At 36.9% G+C, this 22,748-nt stretch overlaps 1 protein-coding gene and 1 pseudogene across 2 annotated transcripts in view; both read left to right on the forward strand.

Moving 5' to 3' along the window:
- Adamtsl3 (ADAMTS like 3) overlaps window positions 1–22,748 on the forward strand; it is a 341,011-nt gene that overhangs the window by 232,877 nt on the left and 85,386 nt on the right. For both annotated transcript variants that reach the window (XM_058577562.1, XM_046438417.2), the window contains exons 17-19: window positions 3,734–3,863; window positions 21,936–22,128; window positions 22,243–22,422. In XM_058577562.1, coding sequence (XP_058433545.1) covers window positions 3,734–3,863; window positions 21,936–22,128; window positions 22,243–22,422 — 503 coding nt within the window. The remainder of the gene's footprint in view (window positions 1–3,733; window positions 3,864–21,935; window positions 22,129–22,242; window positions 22,423–22,748) is intronic.
- LOC124088691 (small ribosomal subunit protein eS6-like) lies at window positions 14,477–16,621 on the forward strand (annotated as a pseudogene).

The raw sequence follows: 22,748 nt of genomic DNA on the forward strand, positions 1-22,748 counted from the left end.
TTAAAGTCAAAGTCATGAGGAAAATCAACATTTAATGGCTAGGTGGAGGACACAGAGCTGCAAAAATATACAAGAAGAAAAGATCAGTAAGATGGGGAGAAAACAGAAGGGTGTGGTATGGTGGGATTGCAAGGAATTCAGAGTTGACACTGGGCTCAGCAATGCAAAGTCAGGGGTGACCAAAGAAAGGGTCTTTTCGGTGGAATAGCAGAGATGGAGGCCAAATTTAAGAGAGCTGAGGAATGACTGAGAGATGACAAAATGGAAATGAGCAGATTTTTTTTTTTGGGGGGGCAGTATTTGGCCATGATAGGACAGAGAGGAGATGACTGGACTGCATCATGAGTTGAGGGGGAGTTGGGTGTGTATGTGTTGTGTTGGGTTGGGTTATTGTCAGATAATCTTGGATAATATTTGAAAGACCTTGAGAAATCTCCAGAATGAAAGTGAAAGGCAAAGTAATCCAAAGGTGGGTTTCTATGCTTATGAAAGAAAGTTGCTACCTGGTAGTTTCTGTTTTGTGTGCATGCATGAATATTTTCTGAGAGGGATTGGGTAGGTGAGAGGACAGGCTTTTGAGGTCACAATGTAGTAGTATTTTATGGCAGACTGATCTGATAGTATTTAATTTAGGATTTTGCATATATTTATGAGTGACACTGATGTGTGTAGGTATACTCTGTTATGTAGAGTGGAATACCAGAGTGCCTTCCTGCAAACAGTGGAACGAGAATAAAAATTGAATGGGCTCGCTTTGGGCTCGTTTATACATGCTCCCTGTGGAGACGTGTTCCCGACATGGTACATTAGCTGTCACTGTTTTGTTCTCTGTGAATCCCTTCAATCATGACAGGCCTCAAGCTGTAGTTTTTTCCAGCTACTCTTAATATAATTGGTCACTTCCTCTCAGGCTCCAGTGATGTTTATGATACCCTTCATAGGACCAAATGGCTTTGGACAACCCTTAATCTTTACCAGCTGTCTCTTCAACTGGCTCCTCACCTATTTGGAGCGCTGTGAAACTGGAATGTTTAGTGATGCGTGATACTGTTCTTTGGCTCTTCTCTGAGTCCATAACATATGATGCTTCCCCTAGTTTTCATTACTTTAGAGTTTATGTGTTTGCTACTCTATCATACCAGCTTATCTGCAGATTAAAAAAATATTTTAATTGTTCTTTTCAGAACAATGGCTCTAGGCCTGTATCTGTGTGTGTTTGTGTATGTGTGTCATTTTGCATTTTAAACCAGTCAAGACTCTTATATACATATGAGGAACCCAACTCAAACTAATCTAAGCCAACAAAAAGGAATGTGTTAGTTCGTTTTTGGCTTTGCTTCTCTCCTAGAGTCTGTGTTTTACCCTTTAATCATTAATTTATTTCTTGATGAAGACTTGGAGTATATATGTGTAGTCATGCGGCACTGCATATGTAACTGTGATCCCTTAAGGTTATATCACCAAGTGATATCATAGCCATATGCATTTGTATAAGTACACTTTGTGATGTTGTCACAGTAGTGACAAAATCACCAGGAATGTATTTCTTAGACCTTGTCTCTGTCATTAAGTGACATATTTAATAAAAGAAAGAAAGAAGGAAAAAGATCCTTTTATCATAACACTACTGAAGTCAAATGTGAAGTAAATGTTGTCACTTTGTGCCAGTCAGGGAATTTCCTGGAAAAATCATCCTGAAATTTCAATTCTTGATTTAATTTAAATATCTAAATGCATAGTTGCAATTACTGCCTGGAATTTGACAAGTAGAAGATGAAACTTATATTTATAATTTTTAACTTTTGTTTTACTGTTGTTGCTGCTGGGCATTGAGCCCAAAGGTGCTCTATCATTGAGCTGTGTCCACAGCCCTTTTTATTTTTTGAGACAGGGTCTTGCTGAGTTGCCCAAGCTAATCTTGAATTTGTGATCCTCCTGCCTCAGACTCCTCAGTTGCTATAATTACAGGTGTGCACCACCATGTCCAGCTATTTTACTTTTATTTTTTAAGATAATTGTTTGATGAAACCTCTTGAAGTAGAAAGTGTCAAGGTCACATCGTAAGACCAGCATGGCAGATGAGAAATATTTTGTGGCTATCTTTGGAAAATGATTCTATACCAAAAATATGCCAAATCATCTAGTAAAATTTTAAATTCTTTTCAACAAACTTGCTGCAAGACAGAGAAGTGTGTCACAAGTATTTGACAATTCCATTCAAAAATGTTTAAAGTAGTGCTTAAAGTCTCCCCAGCTAGTCTCCAAAAAATATTCATAATAGTCTCAATATATTTTCTAAAGAATTTTTAATTCAAATTAAACTGTATTCCAAAGGAAACTGGATTTTTCTCAGATTAAAAAAGAATGAAACTACTATAAAATGAACATTAATATACATGTTAAGTCACTAAGGAAGCTTTGATATTTGCAAATAAGAACCAGTTATGAAGTTGTAGCAGTATTTTCTTACATTTCAGGTTAGCCAATGTTTATTTTAAAAGTTCAAGGAAGATGCATGTAGATTTAAAACTGCATCCCACTATGTCAGGCACCATAAAATTACAACGGAAGACAGCAGGAGAAAATTTGTTGGAAAGAACTGAGTATTCAAATATGTATTTTATAAATGTTTTTGGCCTATACTGCATTCTGCAGAGTGCTGTAAAATGGTTGGATTGAAACATGGCATTTGGAAAAAGAACCACAAGTTGTAATGTAATGGAACGTGCATTCTAACATGAAACTGAATACATTTACATATTTCAAATAGCATGGTCAGGGGCTGTTACCATTCTTATTTGACTTTTTTAATCAAAATTTTGATTTATATTTTATTCAATTCCAATTTTATAGTAATTCTCTTTTGTCTTAACAGACAAAGAAGAGCGGTGGAAAACATGGGCTTTGGGGTGAGACAGATCTTTGTGGCCTCAGAGGAAAAATACACTTGTGGAAGTTCTTATTGGAACAAGGAGCAGTCACTACTTGGGAATGTATTACATTTTGGAGGCAGGGAATTTAATTTTTAGTTTTTAATCTGCCACATTTTGCTGTCTGCGTTTCTTTCCAAACTTCAGTTTCCTTATTAAATTAATAAAATGGAGATAAGAGTATCATTTTTGGCTTCACAAGATAATTTTGGGCTCAAATAACATAATGAAAGTACTTTGTACACTTTCTCAATGGAAATTATTGCTATGTTTTGTTAGCAATCAAAATATTACTAATTATGGTAACAGTGAATAGCATCTCAAACCATAATGAAAAATTTTGAAAGTTATACATTGGATTTGGCACATATGAAATGATATAGAGCAAATGTGATTCTTTGGCAGCTGGCATGAAAATTCCTCTTAGGGAAACTGTTGTACATTATGGGAAGGATCATTGTAATGATTCTTTTGGAGGGACTCCTGGCTTCAAGTACATTTAGATGCAGGTAAGTCTGAGGGTAGATGGAGAATCAAATGTGTCAAGATGAGTGGGCTTGGGGGAGAGAGAGAGAGGAGAGGGACTGTGCTTAAAATGTGAATGAAGGACTTCAAAGATGGGGAGACTTTGGGTCATGTCAAGGTGTTTGCTTGTACTTGTGCCCTGAAATTCATCCTGCAGCCCCATGATGTAGTCGAAAGGGCAGCAACCTAAGAATGAGAAGACCTAAGACCTCGTTTTCTTTCTCTCTACAATAAGCTATTCTATGTCATTTGCATTTTTTTCTCTTACCACCCTCCAGGCCATCAAGAAGCCATAGCAGTGTGCTTACACATCCAGACCCAGCAGACAGTCAATGACAGCTTGTGTGATATGGTCCACCGTCCTCCAGCAATGAGCCAGGCCTGTAACACAGAGCCCTGTCCGCCCAGGTATGTGCTGTCTTGTATTTCTGGGATATATTGTGTCTGGAGGGTAACACTGCCCCCCTGCTGAGAAACTCAGCTGTGCATAGCGACTCAAGACTCACACAGGTAGGTTGGCTAAGCCTGCTTCAGAGCTCTCTTCAATGCTCACGTTGTGCACTGGCCTAATTCTTCCAGAGATGCTCATTGCAGCCTTGCTAAGCAGCAGTCCTCTGTAGCAGCAAACATGAATGAGCAAAATAAACTGGCTTGCTTCTAGCAAAACCAGGTCACTAGGTTGTTCTCTTCTTCCTCCTTCCCATCTCCTTATGGGCACTTCTTCCTCTAATGCCCCAGCAGAGAGCACAGGATCTGAGGTAGAGTTAGCACTGGCACACAGGGTGCTTGATCTCTATCTGTCAGGTGACTGAGTGAGCTCCTGTTTGTTACATCGGCCTCACATAGATATGTTATTACCTTTCCTGTTGACTTGTCTTAGATCTCAAATTGTGTGTTGTAATGTTATAGCCTGCAAATAATTGATGAAGATGATTTATTTTTGGTCTTCTTGGTATGGAAGGTTGCCCTTAAAAGTTAATCGACATCTTGGTCTAAGTTCTTGTTCCATCCTGGGTAATTTTATCAGAAAAGATGCAGACTTTCCCCATGTTCCTTTGTCCATGAGAGTTGTTGGTTACAATGATTTTGATGCACCATCAGTTTGTTACACAAGAACTTTCTGAATCTAAACCATAAACTCCTTCATTTTTCTTTATTGTGTAGGCCAGTCTTCTGCAATAAGAATTAGATGCTAAATATGTATAATCCTCTATAGTCCATTCCGTCACCTCCTCTCTCTTTACCAAAATCTCTTCCCTGCCTTTAGTAATTATACTGCCCATCTGATGGGTGGCCTTTGTTTACCAAAGGCAAGTTTTGCTATGTTCTGGGTTATAAGTGACTGAGAAAGGTTATGTGACCTCCTGCCATGTTGGTGTATAGTATTTTATATTTATTCAGGAAATAAATTGTGCTTTTAGAATTCCCTTCTGATTTTGATTCTTTGAAATCATCAGCTAAGATGCCTATGTGATGGCATGAGGGTGGTGAAGGTGTATTAAATAAGTGAGGCCACCCTAAACATTAGGCCCTCACATCTTGGAGATGGGCACCCTTTCCTTAGGAGTCTTGCTCTCTTAACTCGCAAATCTCACTAGGAGGCAAGTTCCAGGCTTGCTTCATCCTTGTGAGACTATACCTGTAATGAAATGGACACCATGTTTTGTGTTCATTCTCATATTTCCAACTTTGATAGTAGTCTAAAGAAATACTGGGAACTTCTTGGCTTGTGCTAGAGCCATGCTGCTGTGCTCAGCCGAGATGATGTAATTGAGGCCAACAGACTAACTTGGTGGGCCTGGCAAAGCCCAGAAATAGCACAGGGCCATCTGCTTTCCTGCCACCTCTTGCCCTCACCCCCAGGCTGACTTCCCACACCAGAATATTCATTACAGAAGAGACAATATACAAGGGCTTTTAGGAATGTTTGCTCTAACTACAGGGCAGGACATCCATTTTGTCAAGTGTGTCCAGAGCTTTCTAAAAACATCAAACACAGTTGTATTTTTGTCTATGCATTTTGCATCCACAGATCCATATCAGCCATAGATCAAAAATATTTGAAAAATGGCTGGGGATATAGCCCAATGGCAGGGCACTTGCCTAACATATGCAAAACCCTGAGTTTGATCCCCCGCACTGGAAAAAAAATTGCATCTGTACTGAACAGGTACAGACTCTAATTTTCTTGTCATTATTCCTTAAATAGTATAGTATAACAGCTATTTATGTAGCATTCACATTGTGTTAGGTATTACAAGTACTCTAGAGATGATTTAAAGTATATAAGAAGATATAGGTAGATTATATGCAAAGATAACATTTTGTATAAGGGACTTAAGGATTCATAAATTTTGGTATCTGTAGTGGAGAGGAAATGTCTTAGAACAATCCCCTCTAGCTCTCGAGGGATGACTGTATGTAGGAGTAGTGCTGAATATATGTCCACTTGGAGCAACCTTTCTATCTCTAGAGAAATGACACTTGTGCTAAGTGTATGGAGAGGGAGAAAACATAGTTTTATTTCTCAACATGTTTTACCATGAAGTTGGAATCATGTACTACATTGTTCTATAAAATGTTTTCCTAAAACTAGACTTGGGAAGGGGCAGGAGGCAGATGTTCAATAGACAGAAACATAAATCAGTACATGAGTTAAATTATAGTAAACACTATGAAGAAGAAAATAGAGTTGAAAGAATAATACAAGAGCCCAAAATAGAGTAGTGGAGCCAGGTGGAGTGTGCAGGTATTTGGAAAAGGCCTCTTGAGGAGGTTATTTATGTCAAGGCCAAAAAGGCGAGTAGGAATTGGCCAGATATGTAGAGGAAAGAGTGTTCTGGGCAGAGGGATGTGTATGTGCAAAGGCCCTGAGGAAAAGAGATCTGTGTGTTCAAGGAACAGGATGGAAAGGAAATCAGTGTGTCATGAGATGAGATCAGACATGAGCAAGGGCCATGGTAAGCATTTGGACTTGCCCCAGAGAGTCAGTGAGAACACATTGGAGGTTTGAGCAACAAAGTGATAAATCAGATTTACATTTTTAAAAGATTACTCAAATCCTGAAATGGGGAGAAGAAGGGTGGAGATAATGAGATCAATTACCAGTTTTTTAAAAAAATTGAACTAGGTAGTCAGCCCACCACAATTCCATCTGAGTGTCCCATTTAAAGCCTGCCTCCATGGGAATATATAAATCCTGTGTTTTCCTTTTTATATGACACCAAAAATATTCTTTATCAAAATAGTGAATCTGTTTCTATGTTTGGTACAACATAAATACCATTGTGCTGTGGTAGCCATAAATACCATTGAATCTTTGCTGTGTTTTCCAGAAATGTTCAGAGGATAACATTGCTTTTCACATTGTGCCCCCTGTGTACCAGCCTCTGCTGAGGGGTTTTAAGGATTCTACAATACATAAATCCTTTTCTAAGTACAATAAAACCTTAAAATGGTAAAAATGAACTTGCTCATTACTGACATCTATGCTATATAAGGTGTTTTTCTCTTGCAAAAAGTGTGAACATCACCACCCTAAGTAGTCTCTGCTTGGTGAAAAGTAGCTCCTGTTCTTCATACCTTACCTTCTTTCAGGAATATGGTAATGAATTAATAATGAGCAAAATGCTTTTGCTTTCTGCTTATGAGAACTGAATTTTAGGATTTTAGATAGTTTGTGACTTGTCCATGAACACATAGTAAATAAATTGTATGCTACAATGTCAAACCCAAACATGAAACATTTCTCATTAGATGACGTCTAGTCCAAACTCTCTTCTGGATGGCAAAGAGGAAGAGCCTACCCAGGGAGCTGCTGGCAGAGCCAGTCTCCTGGTTTGTAGCCCTTCGCTGCCATCCCTTTTCTGTACACTATCCTGTACTCTTTTTCTGGAAAGATGACTGTCAAAGAAATGGTTTGAAATTTGCACAGACTTTAAATGGTTACTACAGTTTTTTTTTTTTTTTAAGCATGGAACTCTCATTGCCATAACAAAGAAGAGGGAAAAGAACATACAACCCTAGATGATGAGGTGTATTATTCCAGATTGACACCAGTGTTGTGCCCTGTTTCTAGTCCAAACCATTGACAAGTGAGGACACAGGCAGACATAGACCAATTGGCAACTAAAACAGAAAATTAAAATAATGACAATGTGAAAGGCACTTCAAGTGAGAATGGTTAGCGTGTCACAGGATTAAAGGAGGACATGAGAGCCCTGATGAAACTCTCCATTTTCTTTTTGCACAAGTAGCTCTGTTATGCTCTGGCTCTGAAAGTGAAGACAGCCGTAATGTGTCACATAATCTTCCAGAAAAGAAAAGTCAAAATACAAAACAATTCAGTTTGTTCTCTGTTCACTTAAAATTAATGCACACGGTTGCCTTTATAACCAAAATAATTTTCAACATAAGATAATTTTATCTCACAATTTTTATTTATTTTTTCAAGTCCAAATCCAAATCAAGCATTTTCTCCGTTTTAAAGTGGACTCATGGTAAGTGTCCTTTCATTTCTCTAATAACATGAACCTGGCTTCCTTGACCATTTACTCCTCAATACTTTATAAATCTGCCCTGTTCATTTCTAATGCCACTGTCTTAATTCACATTATGTTTTGCCTGAACTGTTTCTGGAGTTTAAATGAACTCTTGCCTCTCATCTTTCCTGCTCTGATCCAAATGCACACATGACTGTGAAGAAGCATGATCTTTCTAACTTACAGTGTGATCATGTGAATCTCCCACATAAAATCCTTCAGTGACTTTCCTTTATCTGTGTACTAAAATCTACATTGTTAACTTTGGTCTGTGGATTAGTTTTCAGGAGCTGCTCTAACAAAGTACTCCAGATTGAGTGGTGTGAAGGACAAAAATGTATTGTCTTAGAAACCTGGAGACTACAAGTCCTAAGTCCTATTTCAGTGTTGGTTCCTCGAGCTGAGGGAGAATCTTCTCTCTGCCTCTCTCCTTGCTTGCAGCCTCTGCATCCCTTGACTTTTGAATGGCATTCTCCCTTTGGTCCTTATCATTTTCCTTCATATGTCTGTGTCCAGATTTCCCCTTTTCCTAAGGACATCACTCATATTGGGATAGTGACCTCCTTTCAATCTGATCATCTGCAAAGACTCTGCTTCCAAGTAAGCTCACAGTCTTGGATACTAGAACATTTTTGCGAGAAATGATTCAATCTGTACCAGCATATATATTCCTTGGTGACACTGGATCTAACTCTTGAGTCATGTCTCCTATCACCAGTACCCCTCTCACACACACAGTCAGTCACCCAGAGGAACTTGCTCTGCAGACACCATGAACTACTCACTAAGACCCACACTCATGCTCACACGTGTCTTCTTGGACTTTGCATATTCTGAGCCTTGTGCTTGGAGTCTCCTTTACCATGAAATGAATTAACTATCTTCCATAAAAGGAACCAGTGGCTCACTTCCTAATGGTAAAATGAAATTCAACAGAATGTGAAACAGGATCCTCACCTGAGACATTTAACAGAGAGGAACTTTTAATGATCAGAGAACTGGAAATTGATCTACTGTGGACAGAGCCCTACTTCTGCCTCTCAAGGATATCTAGAGAGCCCCTTGACTCTCTGGGCCTAGTTTCTTAATCTGAGTCATGAGGAAAACTATTAGACTTTCTTTCTCATTATCAAGGTCCCTTGAGTTCCCATCTTCCATTTTTGAGTAGTTGTTCAAAGTTGCATTTTTTCAATCACATCTTCAAACTGGGCCTAATCCTCTTGCATTTATCCTCATGTCCTCACGGGAGTGCAGATACTCCTAGGCGTCTAATGGGGCTACTTCCTTTGTAAGTTGAAACTGTCTTGGGCTGGGGTTGTGGCTCAGTAGTAGAGTGCTTGCCTACCAAGTGTGAGGCCCTGGGTTTGATTCTCAGCACCACCTAAAAAAAAATAAAAATAAATAAATAAATAAATATATATATATATATATATATATATATGTGCATTTTCAACTTAAGACAGTGTGTGTCTCTCTCTCTCTCTCTCTCTCTCTCTCTCTCTCTCTCTCTCTCACACACACACACACACACATACACACACACACTCTGTCTTAAGTTGAAAATGCATTTAACATGCCTCACTTACCAACCCTCAGAGCTTAGCCACGGAGCCTACTCTAAGGGGAAGGTTGTTTCCCCTCATGATTCTGTGGCTGACTAGGGGCTGCAGCTTGCCGTCCCTGCCCAGCATTGCAAGAGAGGTTCACACCGCCTGTTGTTAGCCCAGGAGATCCACATTTATTAAGTACAGTTTCTGCTAAATGCATATCACTTTCACACCATCCCAAAGTCAAAAATTCTCTAAGTTAAGCCAACTAATGTCAGGATCCATCTATAGTATGATGTGGTCAGAATTTGTTTTAGTTCTAAGAATTACAGCCTCTGCTTGAGCTGCCCAGGAGGTAAAGAAGGTTGAGTTTACTTTGCAGTGTTCTCCTTTCTTTGGCCACCAAATCACAGAAGGATTTAACAGTAAGTCCAAAAAACTGTTCCTTTGTTAAAATTGGTACATTATAATTATGCATAATGGTAGGATTCATTATGCCATATTAATAAATGTACTAACATAATTTAATCAATCTCATTCCCTAGTACCTTCCTTTTCCTCCTCCCTCCCCTAATCTGCTTATTCTATTCTACTTATCTCTCTTCTATTACTATTATTATCTTAATTAGTGTATTATAATTATAATTCTATATATGTAAGTGGTATTCACTGCAGTATATTCAAATATGGACTTAGCATAATTTCATAGATTTCATTTCCCAGTACTCCCCTGTGCCTCTGCCTTGATCCCCTTCCTCTACTCTGTTAATCTACCTTTTATTTTCATGAGATTCCCTTTTAAAAAATTCCTTTTTTTCCCTGTCTCCTAGCTTTCATATATGAGAGGAAAGATTTGACCCTTGACTTTCTGAGTCTGGCTTATTTAATTTAGTGTGATGTTCTCCAGTTCCATCAACTACCAGCAAATGGCATAATTGACACAATTTCATTCTTTTTTAAGGCTGAGTAATACTTCATTGTGTATGTATATGGCATTTTATTCATATATTAGTCTGTTGACAGGCACCTGGGCTGGCTCCATAACTTGGGTGTTGTGAATTGTGCTGCTACAAACATTGGTATACATTTATCACTGTAGTATGCTGATTTTAGTTCTTTTGGATAAATACCATGGAGTGGCATAGCTGGATCATGTTCCTTTCCTGGTCTTTTGAGGAGGAAATCTCACAGGTTTATTTGTGCATTGGCCTGTGTGCGTTATCTCTTTCCCTCCTCACTACACCTCAGCAATTCTTACATCCTCTCTTCCTCAGCAATCTCTAGCCACAGAACTTCCATGCTAGGATTGATAAGGCAGACAATGTGTTACAAGATTAAGAGTCTGTTTTTATGTGCAAGGAAATACTATTCCTCATTTCAAAGTTGCAAATTTAATAAACTTTTTGAAGGTTGAGAATTATATTGGAAAAAACCCAGGAGAGACAAAGACTTGATGCCAAAATAAAGGTAAGTTTACAAAAATGTTTTAGGTTCTAGAAACCAGTGGTGGAGGAATAACAGGAACAGAGGGTTGCATAATATTTTCCATACAAATATTTACCGACTCCAAGGGCAATAGCAGTAAAATATCACCCCAGGGTGAAACTTACCACTGAGATTGGGGTGGACAGCCAGTGGATCTTATTTACCCAAAGGCAAATGCATTTGATGTATTAGCCTGAACTCTCCAAGGTGGGGTGTTGTATGTTTATTTGCTCTTATGAGGTTGCTCCCCTGGTCTATCCTACAACTGCTGAGTGTCTGCTATTTAGGGAGTTTGCTTTTGCCAGGAGAGAGCCAGCAGCTTGTAGAAACATGCAGGGTTACATAATGGTCCTGCTAGTCTAAAGACAGCCTTCTGTAATAGAACTCAACACTGCTAGGGAGGAAAGGAGGAAAGCAAGAGGAAAGAGTGATATTTCTTTTTTTTATTTTTTAGTTATAGTTGAGCATATTTTGTTTGTTTATTTTTATGTGGTGCTGAGGATTGAACCCAGCACCTCACTCATGCTAGGCAAGTGCTCTACCCCTGAGCCATACCCCAGCAAGAGTGATAATTCTATATCAACTCATTCTCTACCTCCTAAGTTTTAAAAAATCAATAACTTATTATCTATAACTAACAAATTGTTACCCATGTCTTGAATAAAAATAGTTCCACCTCCAGTCCCTTGTGATTCTAATTGATTCTTCTACCTGTGCACATCTTGAAAGATGATCGTGCTGAAATTGTTCCAAATAATTTACATGTTTAAGCAGAATTAGTTTAATAATAAAACAAGAAAAAATAATAAAACAGATGTCTTCTAAATATTTATGTGATCAGAATTTCATTAAAATATGATACATATAGATAATGTTGGTCACATCTCTTACATACAAAGCTACTGGAATTTAGATATAATTATGATTTAGATAATAATTATAGTCTTAACTAATTGGTACACTTGCAGTGAAGATGGTGCTGTAACATCACTTTCTGCTCCAAATTCAGAAGACTGGTAGATCCTGTATTAAAAAGGGGAAATTAAAATTATATACCAAGGGCAAAATCATGAAAACAACTACTTGGGCCAGGAAAGGAATGTGTGCAGTGGCAAGTGAAATTGGACCTGTGGTTCTTTGGTGCTTGAGGTCCCAAGGCAGCTGGGGCAAATACATGTGCAGTTCCTAAGGGACAGAGAAAGGGTAAAGGGATGGAGAGAGAGAGAGAGAGAGAGAGAGAGAGAGAGAGAGAGAGAGAGAATCCCTTCCTTCAAAATGAGCCTACAAAGTGAAATTTCAAAGCACAAGAAGAAATCTAATATTAACTAAAATCATCCAAAGATTCAACAGTGGAAAGATAAATTCACTCCAGATGAAAGCAAAATGCAAAAACAATCCAGAAAAGACCTAAAGTCATCAGGATTTTTTTTTTTGAGATGTAAATTAATCAGTCTTACCCAAATAAGAAATAGAAATTAATCAATCATAAAAAAATGGAAATTGTGAAATAGAAATAGGCAGAATGTAGTAAGAATAAGTAGTAAAAAGAAACAACTAGAAAATCTAGAAATTAAAATAGTCAATGAAATAAAAGAATAAATTATAGACAAAGAATTGGTGACGAATATTGCTTAGGGAATGAAATTAAAGCACAGAAAGTGAAGGATTAGAGGAAAGAAAAATAAGTTAAAAATTTGGAGGTTATATCAATCAGAGGAGCAAGATATAAAATAAACTTCTAATAAAGCTTGAGAAAAGTACCTACTCCTAGGATCAAGAGAAATAAATGAAAACAAACCCCCACATAGTTATGTAATAGTGACACTGCAGAAAAATCAGGGATAACAAGAAAATCTTAAAATCTGCCAGACATGAGAAAGAGGTTAACTATATAAATAATTTATCAACAACTAGGGTTTCCAGAAGACAAGGGAATAATATCTTCAGAATTTTGAGGGGAAGTCAAGACCAACCTAGAGATGAGCATAATAAAACATTATTTCAGGTGTGTGAATGTGTGCTTCCATTTCTAGCCATGTGATGGACTAGATATCCTGGTATCCCTCTGACTAAACACATCTAAAATAATGGATGAAATATGTAAAACACCACTTGACATGCAGAAGTAAGCCTGTAAGAAAGTAAGAGAAATCCTCAAATCAAAAACAAACTGAAGCCGGGCATTGTAATGTAATCCCAGCGGCTCAGGAAGCTGAAACAGGAGGATCAGGAGTTCAAACCCAGTCTCAGCAACTTAGTGAGGCACTAAGCAACTTGTCTCTAAATAAAATACAAAAAGGGCTGGGGATGTGGCTCAGAGGTTAGGTGCCCCTTAATTCAATCCCTGGTACCAAAACAAAAGAAAACTAAACTAAAAAAACAAATTGAAGCATGAATTTAGAGTGGAAACCCCAGTTAAAGCTAGTACCTCCATGGGACAGTTTCCAATCCCCCAACGTGGAATCCTTGGCTTTAACAGTTTTGCCTGGCAAGCAGACCAGTCCTTGGACTTGACGAGGGTTAGGTATAGAATGATCCCCATACAACACCAGGATCTACTTAGATGAAAAAAACAAATTAGTGGGAGGAGGAGGCATCTATCCCAGAAAAATTGCAGAGAAACTCACTTGGCTTTGCCTCTGAGTGGAAGGAATCAGAAATAGCCCCTTGACAATCTGAAAACCATAAGTAGCTCTCTTGTGGAATGGGGTTTACATTCACTCTAACAACTACATGATCCAGAAATTAGTTCACATTGGTCTTGACAGATAATACAAATCCTACATGGAATAATGTGACTTCTACTTAAACTTTATATCCCACAAATTCCTAATGAGCATGAGCTCATAAAAGTTAGAAAGACTCACTGAAGAAACAGTGTGTGCAGTCAGGGTTGTGGCTCAGTAGTGGTAGAGCACTTCCCTAGCATGTGTGAAGCCCTGGGTTCAGTCTCCAGTACTGCAAAAACAAAAAAACAAAAACAAGGGCAATATGTGAGAGTCAGCAGGGTGGAGAACAGTAGAATCAGGTACACAGAGCATCAGATGGTGGAGTTATCAGTTACAGAAAATAAGTTTGTTTAAAATATGTAAAGATATAAAATGGGAAATTAAAAATCTAAGCAAGGACCAATAAGCTATCAAAAGGGGCTGGGGTTGTAGCTCAGTGGTGGAGCACTTGCCTTGCACATGTGAGGCACTGGGTTTGATCCTCAGCACCACATAAAAATAAAATAAATAAAATAAAATAAAGGTATTGTGTCCATCTACAACTAAAAATGTTTAAAAAATACCTGAAAGGTTTTTAAAAAGAACCAAGTATTAGACTGAACCATTCAGAACTTCTAATTTTATAAAAAATATTTATGTGCCAGGAGCAGTGATGCAAGCCTGTAATCCCAGCGGCTCAGGAGGCTGAGGCAGGAAGATTGTGAGTTCCAAGCCAGCCTCAGTAAAAGTGAGGTGCTGAGCAACTCAGTGAGACCCTGTCTCTAAATAAAATACAAAATAGGGTGGGGATGTGGCTGGGTGTTGGAGCCCCCCTGAGTTTAATCCCTGATACCCCCCAAAAATTTATGCATTGACAATTCGTATGTTTCAATCTACCAGAATATCTAGAATTTTAAAAATTAATTTACATTTAAAAGTAATGGACTAGTAAACAGATAAACAGAGAGAGAGAGAGAGAGAGAGAGAGAGAGAGAGAATCAATCTAAAGAAAATTGCCAATAAAGCCTGAGAGTAAATGAGATTTATAAAATATGCACAAGACATAAGAAATACCAAGGAAATATTGAGGAAGTTTATCATATATATAAATTGAATCACAGAAAGAAAAGAATATAATTCAAAGAGATAATTGCTGAGAATATTTCATTACTGATGAAAAATATGCATTGTGAGTCTGGAGTCAAAGCAAATCTCAAACAGGAAAAAAAAAAAAAGATTCATCCAAATACTCTGCTGTCAATCCTTAGAATTCCACAAAGAATGCCTTATAATCAATCAGAGAGAAAAGATCCACCAGAGGAGCAATAAAACTAGCAATTTTCTTCTCATCAGAAATAATGAAATATTATTTTCAGATAGCTGGAAAAAATTGTCAGACTAAAATTAAAAACTTAGTTAAACAATATTTTAGGTATTAAATAAGGATACTTTCAGATTGTCATAGTATCTCCTTATACAGCAGGGGTCAGCAAACTACATCCTTATAACAGGGTTCTATGAGGATTAAATGAATACATGCAAAGTGCTTTAAAAAGAGCTTCATGCTTACTAGGCAACCAATAAACATTAGCTACTATTAGGTATTCTAGGTGAACAATAACAGAGACTATTATTACTGAAGACAATTTTAAGGAATGTTTTCATTAAGCAGGACAACTATCCTGACAGGAAGGGCTGAGACATATGTAAATGAATTAAATAATGAGCAATATGTATCATAAATATGGTTAATCTTTTAGAAAAAAATAATTGTGCTCTTTTTCATGGTCTCTTGTGGGCAATCTGCTTCACTAAGATGAAGCTGAATATCTCCTTCCCAGCCACTGGCTGCCAGAAACTCATTGAAGTGGACAATGAACACCAAACTTTGTACTTTTTATGAGAAGTGTATGGCCACAAAAGTTGCTGCTGACATTCTGGGTGAAGAATAGAGGGGTTATGTGGTCTGAATCAGGGACAACAAACAATATTTCCCCATGAAGCAGGGTGTCTTGACCTATGGCTGTGTTCGTCTGCTACTGAGTAAGGGGCATTCCTGTTATAGTCCAAAGCAAACTGGAGAAAGAAAGCACAAACCTGTTCAAGGTTGCATTATGGATGCCAATATGAGTATTCTCAACATAGCTATTGTTAAAAAAAAAAAAAGGAAAGGAAAGAAGAATGTTCCTGGATTTGCGGATACTACTGTACCTCATTGACTGGGACCCAAAAAAGCCAGTAGAATACCCATACTTTTCAGTCTGTCTGAGGAAGATGATGTCCACCAACATGTTGTCAGAAAATCCTTAAACAAGGAAAATAAAAAACCTAGGACCAAAGCATCGAAGAGTCAGCATCTTGTGACTCAACATGTCCTGCAACACAAGCGCTGGTGTACTAAGAAGAATAAGGAAGAGGCTGCAGAATGTGCCAGACTTTTGGCCAGGAGAATGAAAGAAGCCAAAGAAAAATATCAGGAACAGATTGCCAAGAGCTGCAGGCTGTCCTCTCTGACAGCTTCTACTTCTAAGTCTGAGTCCAATCAAAAATAAGATTTTTTAAGTGTACAAATAAATAAGATCAAATCTTCAAAAAAATTGTGAAAATCAGTAATAATATGTGATATATAAATTTGAAAAAAGAAAGAAATATTGGCTAACAAAACCATTCAAAGTTTGGAGAGGCCGATTAGAGTCAAAGCCCTTTAAGCCCCTTGTACTGTGTGAAGATGGAAATGATTTTAGTTTAACTCCTCAGTTGTTAAATAGGCTCTTTAAAATTCTAAGGCTAACAATAAGAATAAAAAAAATAGTAGAAGGGAAAATAGAATAAAAAGTATATTTAAACAAATCAAGTCTCACAAAAACAGGAAATAAGTATGGAAAAGTCAGGAAAAACAATGATTTTTGGGGGGCGGGTGGGGGTAGTGGGGATTGAACTCAGGGGCACTCAGTCACTGAGCCACATCCCCAGCCCTGTTTTGTATTCTGTTTAGAGACAGGGTCTCACTGAGTTTCTTAGTGCTTCACCATTGCTGAGGTTGACTTTGAACTCATGATCCTCCTGGCTCAGCCTCCTGAGCCTCTGGGATTACAGGTGTGCACCACCATTCCCAACAGGAAAAACATTTCTAAACAAGAGTAGTGGATGAGTGTTTCAAGATTTCTGAGAAGGACTCTTTTTTTTTTTTTTTTTTTTTGGTACTGGTGATTGAACCCAGGGCTAAGCCACATTCTAGCCCTTTTTATATTTTATTTTGAGACAAGGTCTCATTAAATTGCTTTGAGCCTTGCTAAATTGCTGAGGAGTCACTGGGATTACAGATATGCACCACCACACCCGGTTATGAGAAGTGCTTTCATCTTGAGCAACAGAAGGAAGGAGATGTTGAGTAATTCTAGTCTTTGTTATAAAACTTAGAGTTAGTGTATGTTGCTGGGGTGGTGGCTCATACCTGTAATCCCAGTGACTTGCAAGGCTTAGGCAGAGGATTGTAATTTCAGGCCAGCCTCAGCAATTTAGCAAACCCATTGCCTTAGCAACTTAGCTAGACCCTGTCTCAAAATTTATCAAAAAATGTTTAAAATGGCTGGGAATGTAGCTCATTGGTAGAACATCCCAGCATTTAATCCCAAGTACCAAAACAATAAAAGAAAAAGAAAGAAATAGTTATGTATATTAAAATTTAAAGGTAAATGCTAAATTGAAATTCAAAATTATATATTCATTTTATCTTATTGCATGTGAAATGAATTTGCAAAAAATTTCTAGAATTAAAAAATAATATAAACTTGTATTTCCTTATATATTACTCAGGGCTCCTAGGTACAAGTCATATAAACTCTGGCTAATTTGAGCTAAATATAGATTTTTTGGAAAGATATTAGGTGTCCTACAAGAATAACAGAAAGGCTGGAGAACTAAGTTCATAAAAGACAGGAATCAAGAGAGGACAGACAGAAGGAAAACACCTAAGGTCACACTAAGGTGCTGTCCAAGTAGGTTTTTGGGGGGTTCTTGTGTCTGTTCCCATCACCAGACATTTCTCAAGGATGCACTCACCACCATGTACCACTTCCACTCAGTGATAGGCTACTGGTCCCATTTAACTGTTTTGACTTTGTGGATCGGCTAATGTCCATTTCATGATTTAAGTTAAATGGTCATCTGATGAATCATGGTCAAGTTTTCCACCATTGTCAGGTATTTAGTATCTAAAATGGCCCAGAGTTTGGTGAGAGCTATTTTTTAAAGGAGTATTGCTCTACCTTAAAAGGGTAAATTCAGCTGAGCATGATGGTGCACACCTGTAATCCTAGCAACTAGGGAGCCTGAGGCATAAGGATTAAAAGTTTGAGGCCAACATCAACAATTTAGTGAGATCCAGTCTGAAAGTAAAAACTTTAAAAAAGGAGGAGGAGGAGGAGGACGACGACGATGACAACAACAACAACAACTAGAGGTGTAGAGGTATAAGGGTTTTGGTATGGGGTTCACTCCCCAGTGCCAAAAATTCTTTTTTAAAAAGGGTAAATTTTATGGTATGTAAACTATGCCTTAATAAAGATATTATTTTTAAGGGCAACTGAGTTGTTTAATATTTTACTATGGTCTCATTTTTCTTCTTTATTGAAGTTTCTATTTTCTCTAGAATTGATAATTGCTTTGATTTCTTGTTTGCTTAATTTTTATGAGCCTCTCATTAACTTCAAAATCTCTTCTTCCAGAGTTTAAATATCCTCAGTACAGTCACATACATCACATATTTTAATTTTCTTAGTACTGTAGTACTGTTTCCATTTGAGTTCTGGTTCACTGATTTGTTTGTTATGTATAGGAAATGTCTTTAACCTTATTTCTTTCTTTAACTGTTTTTGCTATTTTTCATAACAGAGGGGAACTCAATTATCTGTCTTGCTATATTCTTTCACCCTCTCCCGCTGCATCCTCCCTCCACTTGATTTTTGGATGGATTTATTCAGATTAAGAAGGTTATTATGAATATCTGTTAAAATTTAGCAAATGTTTTTCTTTTTCCACTGAAAGGATACTATGATTTTTCTCCTTACTTTGCTAATACTTTACACACTGATTTCCCATGGTTGAATCAATTTTGCCTTCCTGGAATAAACCTAGCTTGGTCACTTAATCATTTGTATGCTAAAATTTGGTTTAGAATTTTTATGTATGCATTTATAAGAGGCATTGACCTAAGTGAATTGGAAGTTTTCCGTCTTCTTTTTTCTGGAGAGTTTATGTAAGGGTGAAATTATTTACACCTTAAATGCTTAGTAGAATCTCAGGAAGTCATCTGATACTGGAGGTTTCTTTTAACATTTTAAATTATAAATTTAATTTAAGAAATGGTCAAATTTCTCCCCATTTGTATGTTTTTCTAAACTGGGTTTTGTAAGTTTTTTGTGGGTTTTTTGAATTTTCTTCAGTCTGTGTATCTTTGCAAATTTATCAATTGTGTTTTTTATTATAAACATACACTTATTATTTTTAATGTCTTTGAAATTGCCCCTTAAATTCCTAATATTGGTAATTCATGCCTTCTCTCATCTTCCTTCATATTTCATCAAGGACTTATCAATTTTATTAGTCTTTTGAAAAACCATCTTTTTTATATTCTAATTTATTTATTTCTGTTCTTATCTTTGGTGATTGCTTTGTTTCCTTTCTTCTATGTTCTTCTATGAGTTTAAATGCTGTTAATAGATACTAGGATTATTAAAGTCAATCTTTCTTTTTTAATGTATGCATTTAAGGTTATTTTTTTCTCTTTGTAGCATTACCTGAATCCTACAAATTTTGACATTTGATATTTTTATTAACATTAACTTAAAAATACAATCTGATTTCCATTGTGATTCCTTCTTTAGCTCAAAAGTAAATTAAAAGGTTATTGCATAATTTCAAATATTTGGGGATTACCTATTTCACTTCCACTGTTATCAGCTATCTTAGCTCAGGCTGCCTTAACAAAATACCATAGACTAGGTGGCTTAACCAACAGCATTTTATTTTTTGTTTGCCTGGAAAATCCAAGATCAAAGTCAGGCAGGGTTTAATTATTGGCGAGGACTCTTCCTGGCCTTCAGATATCCAGTTTCTCACCTTCTTGCTGTCTGGTAGAGAGTGCAAACTCTTTGATGTGTCTTTTTATATAGGCACTAATGTCCTCATGAAGGTCCTGAACTCATAACTCTAACCCTAGTTATTTCCCAAAGGCCCCATCTGCACACAGCCCACTGGGAGACAGAGCTTCAACATGTGACTTTTGGGGAGACATAAACCTTTAGTCTATAACATACGTTTTGTATTATTTTAATTTTTTGATTAACTTGTTTCTTTGTGCTTATAATTTATAACTTTATTTAGGATTTAGGGTATATGTTCACATGAAAATTTTTTCTATATATTTATCAGATTTTGTGCTCAGGTTTGGCTAATTTCACAATATGCATTAAAATATTTTAATCTTCTACTTTGGAAAATTTAAGGTATTTGGGGAATTCACTTGTTCCTTGAAACTTTGTAGAGATTTGTTCACAAGAGGAGCAGGGTCCAGACCCCTTCTTGAATGGGACTGCTGTAGTTTCCTAGAAAGTTATCTATTTCATCAATATTTTCAAATATATTCTTAAATTTGTGTTCTTATTAATATTTGTCTTCTTGATATGGGAAGAGCTTGGCAAAACATTTTAAAGCTTTCAAATTTTCCAATTATATTTCTGTTCATTATCTTGCATCTAACAGCTCATACTTCATACATATTTAGACTTTTTATTCAATTTCTGTACTTTAATAATCATTGTATCTTCATTACAAAAATTTCCATATAAATAAAAATTTTCCTCTTTGTCTTATTGTAATTTCATTTTCCCATTATATATACAAATAAAACATTTATTATAGAAAATTAGAAATGATTAGAACAAAATCACTTTTCAATAAACACTAATTTTTTTTAAGAAAACTGATTTTTTTCTCCAGGAATGAATGCTCATTATAATAAAATTCAGGAAAAAATATAGTAAGGATGAAAAGAAAATAACAATCTTATCACTTATCACTGTTAACATTTAGATGTACAAATATGCAGAATTTTCTGCATACATTTATTACTGCATAAAATATAGGATTATTTTTATAAGCCATTTTATGATCATCTTTTCTAATAAAAACACCATGAAAGCATCTGCATGTCAGTTGTCCACTTTATTACTTTAATGGCTTCTAGAATTGTACTCTGTGCATGAACAAGTATTTATTTTGTACTTTCTGCATTCACAAGTATTTATTTTGTCCTTCATTGCTAAATATTTAGATAATTTTTCATTTTGTGAATTTTTATTTTATTTTTTTGTCTTTGCTACTACAAACTACTCTGGAGCCACCATCCTTTTATGTACATTTTAAGCAATTTAAAATTTACCTCATGATGTATATCTACAGTAATTAGTTTCATTTTCACTAAAAATTAAATTTTCACAAATTAAAATGAATATAACACGTAATTTTTTTAACCCATCACTTGGACAGAGATGTTTTAAATAGTATTATCTGGCTTGGCTCTCTCACATGCTTCTGCTGGGTGTAAATTGGGAGAATCTTCCTTGAAGGCAACTTGGAAATATGTATTAAAAGCAACTGCCCTGGTTTTTCATTTTTACAGATGTTTCATGAGAAAACCTGATTTTTCCAAGATCTTATTGCAAAGGAATCACATTATATTTATGTTGTAAATCCACTCCTAACATAAAGGAATTTTCTTAGGGATATTCCAAATAATGAATCCAGGTGCCCTGAAGATTTCCTGAAGTGTGTTTTTGAGCATTTAAAATTTCTTTTGACACCTATATAAATCATCATTGCCTTGGGACTCTACTCAAAACCAAACCAAGATTTTATTTTTGATAGATGGTGGTAAGGCAGGATGGGAACAACTCTGCTTCTTTTCACTAGACCTTTCCAAACGAGTAAGATCTTAAAACACTTCCCTGACATATCTTCCTTTCAGTACTACATTTCTGTATTTTAATTGCATACATTGATGGAGATGCTGTTGCTGTGGAATTTTTATACAGTGTATAAAACCCAGAAGTGCAGAGAAGAACTTAAAATTGTTCATGTAGACTGTTGCACTTTGTCTCATTGGACAATTCAACTTTCCCCACTTGGCTTTTTGTGTAGGTGGCACATGGGCTCCTGGGGTCCCTGCTCAGCAACCTGTGGTGTTGGAATCCAGACCCGGGAAGTGTACTGCCTGCACCCAGAAGAGTCCCCTGCACCTGCTGAGGAATGCAGGGATGAAAAGCCCCATGCCCTACAAGCATGCAATCAATTCGATTGCCCTCCTGGCTGGCATATTGAAGATTGGCAGCAGGTACAGCAGATTGGTGACCCCATGACCTGCCATGCTTATGACAGTGAGGAGCCCTGCATTGCTGTACTCTAGAGTGAGCTGAGCCCACTGCCTTACCTCCTCTTGTCTTCTTAGTGTTCCAGGACATGTGGTGGGGGAACTCAGAACCGAAGAGTCACCTGTCGGCAGCTATTAACAGATGGCAGTTTTTTGAATCTCTCTGATGAATTGTGCCAAGGACCCAAGGCATCGTCTCATAAATCCTGTGCCAGAATAGACTGCCCCCCACATTTGGCTGCAGGAGACTGGTCAAAGGTAAGGACTATTCTCAACTTTACAGTTTCTTCTTTTCTGTTCCTCCTTTGTTTCAGCCTCTTAATAATTCCTCCACAGGATCAGACCAGGACTGCTATGAGATGAGTAGGGTGTGTAGGGTGCAAATTTAAGAAGACACTCTCACTCTTGGGGTCATGACTGGATGAGGATTCAGGCCTGATCTCAATTAATCATTTTTAGTTTTTACACCGTATTATTTAAACTCTTCTCATAATTTTTTCTCCCAAATGAATCCCTTCTTTGGGAGGTACTAGCATCATAGTATCCCAGGATAAACTCAAAATCAGTTTGGTTCCTTTCTTCCT

Source organism: Marmota monax, unplaced genomic scaffold, assembly GCF_021218885.2.
Source record: "Marmota monax isolate L192 unplaced genomic scaffold, Marmota_monax_Labrador192_F-V1.1 WCK01_AAM20220418_F8-fsc00005, whole genome shotgun sequence".
Taxonomy (NCBI): domain Eukaryota; kingdom Metazoa; phylum Chordata; class Mammalia; order Rodentia; family Sciuridae; genus Marmota; species Marmota monax.